Source organism: Homalodisca vitripennis, chromosome 5, assembly GCF_021130785.1.
Source record: "Homalodisca vitripennis isolate AUS2020 chromosome 5, UT_GWSS_2.1, whole genome shotgun sequence".
Classification (NCBI taxonomy): domain Eukaryota; kingdom Metazoa; phylum Arthropoda; class Insecta; order Hemiptera; family Cicadellidae; genus Homalodisca; species Homalodisca vitripennis.
Window position 1 is genome coordinate 10,527,304 of NC_060211.1, and position 12,895 is coordinate 10,540,198.

At 34.7% G+C, this 12,895-nt stretch overlaps 1 protein-coding gene across 1 annotated transcript in view; it reads left to right on the forward strand.

The window, feature by feature from the left end:
* Nucleotides 1–2,845: 2,845 nt before the first annotated feature.
* Nucleotides 2,846–12,895, forward strand: part of LOC124361797 (dorsal-ventral patterning tolloid-like protein 1) — a 107,685-nt gene continuing 97,635 nt past the window's right edge. Inside the window, exon 1 of the mRNA XM_046815775.1 lies at nt 2,846–2,939. Within this exon, the coding sequence (XP_046671731.1) occupies nt 2,849–2,939 (91 nt within the window). The 5' untranslated portion in view covers nt 2,846–2,848. The remainder of the gene's footprint in view (nt 2,940–12,895) is intronic.

Consider the following 12,895-nt stretch of genomic DNA (forward strand, 5'->3'; position numbering starts at 1 on the left):
GGTGCGCCGCAGAGACGGCAACATGCGTGTTATTGATACGCAAATCTTAAGGCGAATTCCTGCGTTAGGTGGTACACGCCGCAGATACGGCGACTTGCGTGTTATTGATACGCAAATCTTAAGGCGAATTCCTGCGTTGGGTGCGCCGCAGATACGGCGACTTGCGTGTTATTGATACGCAAATCTTAAGGCGAATTCCTGCGTTAGGTGGTACACGCCGCAGATACGGCGACTTGCGTGTTATTGATACGCAAATCTTAAGGCGAATTCCTGCGTTGGGTGCGCCGCAGAGACGGCAACTTGCGTGTTATTGATAAGCGAATAGTAGGGTGGATTCCTGCGTTAGGTGGTACACGCCGCAGAGACGGCGACTTGCGTGTTATTGATAAGCGAATAGTAGGGTGGATTCCTGCGTTAGGTGGTACACGCCGCAGAGACGGCGACGCGTGTTATTGATAAGCGAATAGTAGGGTGGATTCCTGCGTTAGGCGGTACACGCCGCAGAGACGGCGACTTGCGTGTTATTGATAAGCGAATAGTAGGGTGGATTCCTGCGTTAGGTGACACACGCCGCAGAGACGGCGACTTGCGTGTTATTGATACGCAAATAGTAAGGTGGATTCCTGCGTTAGGTGGTACTCGCCGCAGAGACGGCAACTTGCGTGTTATTGATAAGCGAATAGTAGGGTGGATTCCTGCGTTAGGTGACACACGCCGCAGAGACGGCGACTTGCGTGTTATTGATAAGCGAATAGTAGGGTGGATTCCTGCGTTAGGTGACACACGCCGCAGAGACGGCGACTTGCGTGTTATTGATACGCAAATAGTAAGGTGGATTCCTGCGTTAGGTGGTACTCGCCGCAGAGACGGCACTTGCGTGTTATTGATACGCAAATAGTAAGGTGGATTCCTGCGTTAGATGGTACTCGCCGCAGAGACGGCAACTTGCGTGTTATTGATACGCAAATAGTAAGGTGGATTCCTGCGTTAGGTGGTACTCGCCGCAGAGACGGCGACTTGCGTGTTATTGATAAGCGAATAGTAGGGTGGATTCCTGCGTTAGGTGACACACGCCGCAGAGACGGCGACTTGCGTGTTATTGATACGCAAATAGTAAGGTGGATTCCTGCGTTAGGTGGTACTCGCCGCAGAGACGGCAACTTGCGTGTTATTGATAAGCGAATAGTAGGGTGGATTCCTGCGTTAGGTGACACACGCCGCAGAGACGGCGACTTGCGTGTTATTGATACGCAAATAGTAAGGTGGATTCCTGCGTTAGGTGGTACTCGCCGCAGAGACGGCACTTGCGTGTTATTGATACGCAAATAGTAAGGTGGATTCCTGCGTTAGATGGTACTCGCCGCAGAGACGGCAACTTGCGTGTTATTGATACGCAAATAGTAAGGTGGATTCCTGCGTTAGGTGGTACTCGCCGCAGAGACGGCAACTTGCGTGTTATTGATGCGCAAGTTGTAAGGTGAATTCCTGCGTTGGGTAGTACGACGTCCTTTGGGCGTTGATAATCCCCAAAGTTGCGAAAGCTATACAGGATTAGAAATATCTCGAGTGAATTGGGAGATAAAGATTTGGTATATTTTGGATATTAGTGATTTTCTATTCCCCCGTCTGTTTTTGATAGTATAATAATACATTTGAACTAGCTAAATATATATTTTAGATACCCCGAGCTAATGTCTTTAAGTGTTTCTATGTCTGAGTAGGTCATTGAGCATGAATTCTGGCTCTTATATGGCAGATTTTTCAGATCGGTATCAGTGAAAACGTACTGTAACGACTCAATAATGGATGAAGTTTAAATAACATTCCAAGAACTAAAACTAAGTAACCAAATATTATTTCTGTTTGATAGAGAATCAATTTATAACATATCTTTTGGGGGTATACTTTTCTTAATAATCTAACTTCAATCGTCAAATTGAATTTTCTGTGGCAGTTAAATATTTAATGTTTAGAGTTTATGAAGGTAGGCATCAATGAGTATTTTTTTATTTTTTTTTAAATTTTATTTATAAACAGTTGTTGTACATAGTCTTGGCCTAACCAAGTTCAACAAAACTTGTCGGTGAGGACCACTTGAAAAAGTACAGGTATATAGAATACATTGATACAAATATTCAACTTTTAACTTTCTTTTAATTTACTAAACTATAAACTCAAATTCGGCGGTTTAGGGCAGGCACTAGCTTAGATGTCTTGGTATGTGTGGTAAATTGATTGATCAAAACAGTACATTAAAAAAAATAAAACTTAATAGTAATAGTTAAAATCAAACGCATATTTGAGTCCCTAAAAATCCTAATTAATTCTTCCCTCAGCAACGACGAATGTCAACCCTGTCATCAGGAAATCTGACAACGCCGGCTACCGGAATTCCCAAATCTCCTTATCTCTAAACAAATAAGCAAATAAAACCTGCCCTCAGTCAAATTCCAATATGTTTCTAGAGTGGACAGTGCGGTACTCAATCCGCTACTCGCTTTAACATGACTGAGGAGGTACGGGAACTCCGGTGCGCGGTACTGTGTGTGTGCTCCCCTTGCAGTGTTCACAGTGTCGGTGTTTGTGTGCGTTAGTTATAGTGTGTGTCAATGCTAGTGTGTTTAAATTATCCAATTAGGTTAAATATGTGTGTGCGCAACACCGTGCTGTGGTGCTCCCTATGAGGTTTATAGCCATTCATCGCCACTAACAACGGAGAGAGAAACAGAAACCATAAATAACATTCTTAAAAAACTAATAACAATATGAAAACTAATCTAAGTTGAGTAGTTATGACATAGTTATGAGTACAAAGTGTAAGTTGCCCTGACGTGTTGCAGGACACAGTATGGCCCCTGCACTTCGACACTCCCCGACAAGAGGTGTGGCTCTGTCGCTTTTGTTCTGTTTCCTCTCTATCACACTTCGAGTTACCTCAGGTGAGTCATTGTTTTAACCATTCAACCCCGTATTCACTCACATTCTAAACATGATACAAGTGTAGTAGCCTAGTAGTAGTTACAACAAGAAATACGAATTCTTTGTTTGACTTTTGTTTTTGTCGATGGAAGGCTTGTGAAGGAAATAGGACTTTTCCCGGACATTTGCCATCATTCAGTGATACAAAACATCAGTAACACTGCGTTTCAAAATCTGCATCTCTCTTCTTCAGGTGAATAACTAACCTAATACATAATTACAAACTAGTTTAAAATAAACAAATCGTACCAAAGCGTTGTGACACGCGTAAGTCAGGAATCACAACCACCATGTTGTGTGTCCACTTCACTTAAACATGAACTTATTAAAAAACTAAACACTAATTATTTTATCTCCTGAAGAAGAGATCAGATTGCAGATCTCGAAACGTAGTGGTAATGACTTTTTTTATTACTGAACAATGGCAAATGTCCGGAAAAAATCAAGTTTCCTCAGGAAATACCAACATTAAATCCTGTTTACGTCTAAAAAAAAGAGATGCCTTTATAATGTTTGCCTTAATCTACCCGTCATTGCGCAACACTAGTTTAGTCGAGGGTTTTTAAAAAACAGATAACCGATTCAATAGTGTATCGTATACAGAGTCGAAAGTCTTTATCTAACTACTCTGATTTTTCCAGGATTCATAATTTGGACATGTAACTTTGATGCTCTTTGACCTTTGAATCCCAAAATCAATAAATTTCTTACTTTACGCCAAAATGGACTAAGCACCAGTCCATGTAACTTTGCTGCTCTTTGACCTTTGAATACAAAAACCAAATAGAGTTCTTGCTTTACACCAAAAGGGACTGAGCACCAGCCCATGTAACTTTGCTGCTCTTTGACCTTTGAATCCCAAAACCAAATAGAGTTCTTGCTTTACACAAAAAGGTCTTTGACCTTTGAATCACATAACCAAATTGAGTTCTTGCTTTACACCAAAAGGGACTAAGCACCAGCCCATGTAACTTTGCTGCTCTTTGACCTTTGAATCCCAAAACCAAATAGAGTTCTTGCCTTACACAAAAAGTCTTTGACCTTTGAATCACATAACCAAATTGAGTTCTTGCTTTACACAAAAAGGTCTTTGACCTTTGAATCACATAACCAAATTGAGTTCTTGCTTTACACCAAAAGGGACTGAGCACCAGCCCATGTAACTTTGCTGCTCTTTGACCTTTGAATCCCAAAACCAAATAGAGTTCTTGCCTTACACAAAAAGTCTTTGACCTTTGAATCACATAACCAAATTGAGTTCTTGCTTTACACCAAAAGGGACTAAGCACCAGCCCATGTAACTTTGCTGCTCTTTGACCTTTGAATCACAAAACCAATAGAGTTCTTGCCTTACACAAAAAGTCTTTGACCTTTGAATCACATAACCAAATTGAGTTCTTGCTTTACACCAAAAGGGACTAAGCACCAGCCCATGTAACTTTGCTGCTCTTTGACCTTTGAATCACAAAACCAATAGAGTTTTTTCTTGTACACCAAAAGGGACTTAGAACCAAGTTTTAAGACGGATAGGGGGTGTATTACAATTGTAAGAAAGTTCTAGGGAACAGAAAGTATTTCAACTCGGGTTTTATTTAAGATATAAATTCAGACACCTTACATTATTCGATGTTTTGACAAAGTACTTTGAATAAGTTGAAAAACATTTTACAATGCTGTTGTTTTTAATGTTTACAACCAACAAGAAAAATATTGCAAAGCGTATTTTTAGTTAAAATACAAAGTATTATAATTATTAAAATTATTTTTGCTCTTCAATCACCCAGGTTTTTAGAGTCCTTTCTACGATTTAAAGACGATGGAAATGTTGAAAACTATTCAAACTACTTAGAGTTCTTTGACTAATTAAGACGAATCGGGAGCTACTCTATTTTTACTCCCTGGGTTTGTAGACAAGGTTAGAAGTGTTAGAAGCTGACTTCCCTCTAGTGGGAGACTTGTCACAAGCTCACCTCAGATCTTGTCACAGGCCCCGGCGTTGTGACGTAAGCCGTAATCTCTTACCACTTCTGCGACCTACTTCCATTATCTACTACCATAGGTTACTAGTAGTGACTACCATATATAAATTTAAATAGTCCCCCTCCCACCATCTTCCATTCTTCAAGAGGACGTTGTTAGTATCATAACATAATTCTTTTGTATTTCAAATGATGTCATGCATAAAATACATTTAAAATCACTATATTTTTATAAAATTAAATTTAAATTTAAATATTTTTACTGTCGTAGACATTTATTACATGTATGACAAACGTCATTGGCACATTATTGTTACTTAAAATATAAAAAAACAATATTTGTATGAAAGTCAAGAAGAATAAGAAATTAAACTAACATTATATAGTACAGCAATACAAATTATTAATACGATAGAGTTTAGGGTAGAAACTCCACAACCGAATACAAACAACCCTCTTTAAAAAATGTATTCTTAAATATATAAAATCTTTGACGGTGTACATCCTCAGTGGTTATAAAACAACCTGAAAACAACCAATCAGATCTTTTGGAGGGAAGTCATCATTCTTTTACAAAGGCAAATATCAAACATTCTGCAGTTCCTCTTTACTTATTGGATAACCCTCATAGAGTACCTAAAAACATCTAATTTGTAAAGATATTTTCTGTGATCATTCAATACGATTATATATTCATTTATTTATTAATGATAGATAAATTTTAGTTCGAGCAATGAAGACGTTGCCACTCTATGAGAATGTGGTCAAAGTTACTCATCTAAAAGAACGCCAGTTCGCTCCATTATCTTAAATAATCAGTGCGCATATGGTTACGCACCTGGGAAATCCAACATTTTTTGACACTGCGCCCAAATTTGTCAAAGCATCATGTCTTTCACAGATTCTTCCACCCCTCCCGTGTTGACATATGAAGATAAATAAGCCCATGAAACAAATTCAGACGTAGCTGGAATTGTATGATAAGTTGCTTTTCTTCTAAGCCTAATTAAAATGTAACAAAGATATTGTCTAATGATTACGCATTAAATTGTCACCTTTCACTCAAGGTCCGTAACATGTTGTGACCAACCCACATATAATTTCATAACAAATTGTTACATTTTGGAAATTTCGTTTGCTGTAGCTAGGTAAACATGAGCTATGGACGGTCAAAAATAATGTTGGCTTTTCATCCGCGGAGACAAATGACACAACAAGATATCTCAATGCCTGGTTGATTACCACAGAAGGCTTGGTGGTTGATTGTTACATTGTCTTGGGGCAACAATACGGCTAATGACTTCTTGGCACTGTAGCGACGATATATTGTCGTAGGCAATGTTAGTTGTAAGGCAACGTTCTAACTCTATCCATACTTGTTAAGTCATTTGAGATTGAAAATCCATTATACTGTCAATTTATTCTCATTCTTTTATAAACTTACACTTTTGTTCTGATCAATATAAAACTGGCAGGAGGACTGCTTACTTATTTATTCGTCACTCTAATTTCTGCGACACAGAGTTTTATTAAATTTGAAAGTACAAAGGAGGTTAATTACCGGAAATTAGTAAAGAGCAACGGCCCTAGAAAGTTTTAGGATCAAATACTACGTCATGAAAATGTGGATTCTTCTAATATCCCTTATCAATTTCTTAAAGCATAAAAACTTGAGTAGAGTTCATGCACTGTTTCAAATTAAAAATACACCATCTTTAATGATTAAAATAAATGTTCTCATATTCAAACATAGATTATAATCATTGTGGTACGTTAAGAGAGGTAACAGTTAATAAAAAGTATTCCTATAGTTAATTAGTTTTAAAACTCAAGGGGGAGAGAAAATATAGTTTATTCATCATATTTAAAATTTTGAAATTCTCATACCTCATATTGTGTGGAACTATCCAAACTTTAATAATATTATAAATGGAAAAGCGCCGTTTTTTGTTTTATTTTTTCACGCGTAAACTATTCAACCGATAGTACTGAAATTTTACATTGACGTTCTTACAGTGCCTGGGATGAATTCTTATTTCGAAAATCCTTCCGGGCTATGTCCCACTGGTCTTTAAAGTATCGAAAACCCCCATCTTGGTCTCTAAAGTTGTGAAATATTAATTGAAAAAGCCTGTCAAATGTAATTGAGTCCTCAGAGTAAACATTGCTTTATGACAGCACATCCATATGTTTAATTTATTTCGAAATTTTTATAAATTTATAGTGTTGATAGAAACAACACTTAATATTTCAACCTTTTGTGCAACTGCTTCTGAGTAATAAAATATATACAAAAATTAAAAGTTTGAGCAATAATATAGTTTTAACTGAACATTTTGGCTAATACTAAGTATTAGATATAAAATGAAAAGTTACTATTTAAATTTTAATTTAAATTTAAATACTGTTATAGAACCCATAATAGTTCTCATTCGCGAGTAGTAGACTTCTCATCTATGTATTATGTACATACATTTTCATGATCGTGAAAGAAGGCAAAATAAACTATGAAAAAATACTGACAGGAGTAAATTGCAATATGCATAAATTAACACTTTTTGACATATTCAAATTATATATATATATATATATATATATATATATATATATATATATAATATATATATATAATATATATATAAACTGTGCGAGAAACTTATCAAACAGAATAAGGGGTAAAGCTTCTTCAGTACAAGGTCATTGGTACTGATAAAAAGTACAACGGTCACAGACAGGATTTGAACCTTCATCTTCTCTAAGACCAATCAGCAATTGCCACTCCTAAGTTTTTGATTGTTGTTATGTAATGTGTGTTTAATAAGTTTGATAACTTTTCTTTTTCAAATTAACACATTTATATAAACTCATTATTATTAGTACATTGCCTTTTTATAAAATAAGAACAAGTAAAACTTTAAAAGTAAGAACACATTTTTCATTGTCAGAAATTCCAGAAAATTATAGAAACCAAATATCTCCAAGCAATATTGTTAACAAATGTAAAGGGGTAAATTCTTTTGGGTGACGTTAAATAGTACCATAGCAAAGAATAATAATCTTTTGATTTTGGGGAAACTTGGCATGGTAGTCTAATTGAAAAATATATTTAGAGAAGTTTGCTATTTATTTTTTAATTGTTGCACAATTAGTTATATTATATAAGTTCTAACTAAACCATAACGTGTTTGGTTAAAATAAAATGTTTTTCCAAAACAACTTACAGATTTCATAACCCTTTTTATTTTTAGCGCATTGTGTGTTTAAGAAAAGCAACAAATTATATAAAAATGAATAAATGTTATTTTTACAATTGAATTTTGTGTTTCTTAATATTTAAATTTTGGATGAAAAGACGGGTTAATATTTCTAAAAGTTTGTCTTAAACGACGTTTCTCTCGTAGGCCCAGTATCCATTAATACCTCAAAGAACCACCTACCTATTTAATACCTATTTATAATCATTTTCCATCGTTAAAATGTTTTGTCAATCCAAGTTAAAAAAATCTTGGTAAGAATTATTTACATATAACATCTTCTAGATAGATTTAACTGAATTAGCAAATGTTGAGTGCATTGCAGATTAAACATTATTTTAATCTAAAACCAAATAATTAGGTTAAAAAACTTTCTTACTAATAATGTTTTTGTAAAATAAAAAAATCGTGATTTTTTATTTAAAGTTAAAAAATGAATATTTTATTTTTTAAAAATAATTGAAGATCCTCTCTACTATGATTACTTTATGTCTATAATATGTGTGTCTCTCACATCGAAACTATGTGAAGAGTTCAATTTGAGCTTCTTCGTCGCCGACGTTTTCTGGATATCTTCAGACAAACATGACTCCAGATTCCAGGAGTCAAATCTGTGACAGCGTTAGATTCCAGCCGCTGCACTATGAGGAAGGTGAACTGGAGCTAAACTCAACATTTACATTTAATCAACTCTTCTCACCATAGCTACGTTATGTACATTTGAAAGTAGTAAGATTAGGTTAATAATACCACAAGTCGGTATTTAGTGACGCCATGGATTCTCTTAGCCATTTGAAGTATAAGGAATTGCAGACTTTCAGAAGAATATCACATTTTGTGTTTTTTATTTGAATTTATAATGCATCAGAGGTATCAAATATTTCCTGTTCAGGTGGAAAATAATACTTCCTTCTACTTTTCCAGAGGGAAACAAAATACTAAATAGTATTGAATTTCTTTCTTTAGTATTTTATTCTTTACCATGAAATAAAAATAAAAATGTCTCTTTCTAGCAAACTTTTTAATGTTACCGATATGGGGATGAACGCACAGAAACCATTGTGATATATTTCCTGATGCGACACAATCGTTAACGACATTCTTAGGCGTATTAAAATCTCAAAATGATTACGTTTATATTACAATGCAGATCATGTTTATCTTACAATGCAGATTATGTTTATCTTACAATGCAGATTATGTTTATCTTACAATACAGATTACGATTATCTTACAATGCAGATTATGTTTATCTTACAATGCAGATTATGTTTATCTTACAATACAGATTATGTTTATCTTACAATGCAGATTATGTTTATCTTACAATGCAGATTATGTTTATCTTACAATGCAGATTATGTTTATCTTACAATGCAGATCATTTTTATCTTACAATGCAGATTATGTTTATCTTACAAAACAGATTACGTTTATCTTACAATGCAGATTATGTTTATCTTACAATGCAGATTATGCTTATCTTACAATGCAGATTATGTTTATCTTACAATGCAGGCTATGTTTATCTTACAATGCAGATTATGTTTATCTTACAATACAGATTACGTTTATCTTACAATGCAGATTATGTTTATCTTACAATGCAGATTACGTTTATCTTACAATGCCGATTATGTTTATCTTACAATGCAGATTATGTTTATCTTACAATGCAGATCATGTTTATCTTACAATGCAGGCTATGTTTATCTTACAATGCAGATTATGTTTATCTTACAATACAGATTACGTTTATCTTACAATGCAGATCATGTTTATCTTACAATGCAGATCATGTTTATCTTACAATGCAGATCATGTTTATCTTACAATACAGATTATGTTTATATTAAAATGCAATGTGTAACTTCAGAGAGTCCTGCAGGACAGCGTTTAAAAATTTGCAACTGTTGACTTTGCCATGTCCTAAATCCTAGAAACAACCTTATATTGTTTTTCTAAATGTGCCTTAACCAGAGGACGAGACATACATGAATATGAGGCAAGAGGCAGAGATAACTACTGTTCGGGAATGCACATAACGATGGTTTATGAACATTTACCTTCGCAGACAGGTGTTCATTTTATAAATAAATTGCCAAACGAAATTAAAAATGCCTCAACGCCCAAGGTGTTAAAAACTCGTATCAAACTCTGCCTGGTGTCAAACGCTTTCTACAGTGTTGACGAGTTTCTGGCATTCAACTGGGAGACCACGCGATGAGAAAACTGACTCCAACGCCGACAGTGGGCGTAATTGGCATGGTATGAATGGGGTGTGAATGTTTGAATGTTGTAAGTTTGAATGTGGCCTTGATGTGGGATGAATAAAACAAATTAGGTATGAAAACTGACGTTTGCTGTGCAATGTATAATTGTTAACTGCAATCAACCGATTTAAATAGATTTGACAATCTTTTGTAACTGCTTTCTGGGGGAGCGTCATTGCCTGTGACGCCATGAAACGTCAGTTTTCTTGACGTCTGAAGAAGGAAAAGTAGGGGAGAGAAGTGTAGTGGCATATGAGTTGGGGGGGGGGGAGGGGGTAGACGATAAATTATTATCGAAGTCAGGGTTCGTTACGGTGGCGATCGAGTTATAAGATAACTGGCAAGGGCGAGAGGTTCAGGTTACAGTTACCGAGCGGCTAGATCTCGCAGCTGTGTTGTTATATACGAGTATACTCGTACACACAGCGTGCGACACCTTCAAACACTGGCTGATTTCTGCGTGGAAAAATCTCCTAATTAATCAATAAGGTCTCTTTATTCCAGAGTCCATTCCCGTGTTCGATCTAGACACTTATCCTGAACTTTAACCTAACTTAAAACCCAATTAATTTGTGATAAATTTTTTGAAAATCCATATGTTCATCAACCAACAAACTCGGTTGGGATAAACTATCAATTCCTTAGTGAGTTCTCACTGGAAAAGTGAATAACGCTTTTAATAAGTATATTCGACTTATTTTCTGATAGACATCTTGTTTTGACGGAATGTCGCGAATTTTGTTATTATGTAAAATTGTTACGTCTTCCTTCGGGTTTTATAGAATACACGTATGTGTATTATACGAATATCCGTATATTTAAAAAATAATAATCATTAAATAGTTATGTACATTGTGATTGATATACCATTTCGGACGTATTCCACAAAGTGTTATTCATTTATAAGACTTATTCATTTTAATACACACTATTTTCAATGTAGAATCTCGGAGCACTGGAAAAAAAGGTTTATTTTACTATCACTAGTATAAACGAATACAACATTTTCCAATATAATTTTTATTTTGTGCTATAAAAATTATATTAGAAAATATTGTGTTCGTTTATACTAGTGATAGTACAATAAACTATTTTCAATAATTAGGTTTATTGTTCTACTAGTAGGCATTTAAAGAATTATATTTTCTCTCGTGTTCTAGTAAAAATTGTATGAGAAAATTAATTAATTCTAATTCTTATTTAGAAAAAGAAATCTCAACAATAAAACATTTAAACTTTGCGATAAAATATATTATTTTTATTCTTAAACAGTTTTAAAATTTTGCAGCTGCAAATCAGAGATTCTTGTTTTTCTAGTACGGAAATAATGAATTTCCTTTGTCAATGGAAAAGTTGTACAAGTTCTTATACAGAAATTATATTAAAGTGGAGGACTAACATTTGTACGGCTGCCTGTAATGGGTTACAATGCAAATAGGCAAGATCTGATTCATTAACATATTATATATTGAACTAGGAGCTGTAATTCGAAAACCTAATATTGAGACATTCATTCAATCCGCAACCCGCAATTTCGCAAGAAGAGTTCAACTCAGTTATGTTAAACATAAATATTATCTGTTATTCAATTTCTTTCATCTGGATTTTCAGGTACACCAATCGGAACTGTGGCGAAACTCGGCAGGCGCATGATGCAATCGCAATGTGTATCTGTATTGCCTACCTTGCGCCTTACAACTTTTTATAGTGTCGCTGTGACCGTAAGAAGTTACTAGAAAATATTTTGTCCCTATCTGCTTTATTCTTATGTAGGAATAAGATCGTAAAAATTAGTCATATTTGTTTGCACCCCTTATTGTCCCCTAATGTATCTTAATTATTATATCATTGGTACAGTTTTGTGTGGAATTCTTGATATTAAAATGTAATGTTCAGAACAAAGGCCTTGATAGTTTAAAAACATTAATATAAAAATTTAAGGAGGGCCTAAAATCGTACAACATTGATGCTAATATCACGCTTCTCAGTCGTGAGTTGGATAAAAGAAAAACTGTTTCTAACCTAATGAGAAAATTTGAAACTGTGTTTACGCCAATTAAAATTTTAGATTTCATGTTAATCGATTTAAACATTTGCCCAAACCCTCACTTATTATTTAACAGTACAGATGAGAACATTAACTGGCGTGGGTCATATGACCAATATTCATCACATTACACACGAAAGGGAACTTAAAAATTGGTCACTCAGCAACGAAGTCGAAAGCCTGTTTAATTATTTTAAGTCTTCTCGTAACATACTCTTATTAAAGTCACATAAATCACTCAAACAAGATATTGAATAGAAGTAGTAGTAGAATATATTTATTTCCTCGAAATACAATAAATATTTACAAGTGATTCATTTTTACATAGAACAAAAACAAAAACTAATACTCAAATGTCTTGTT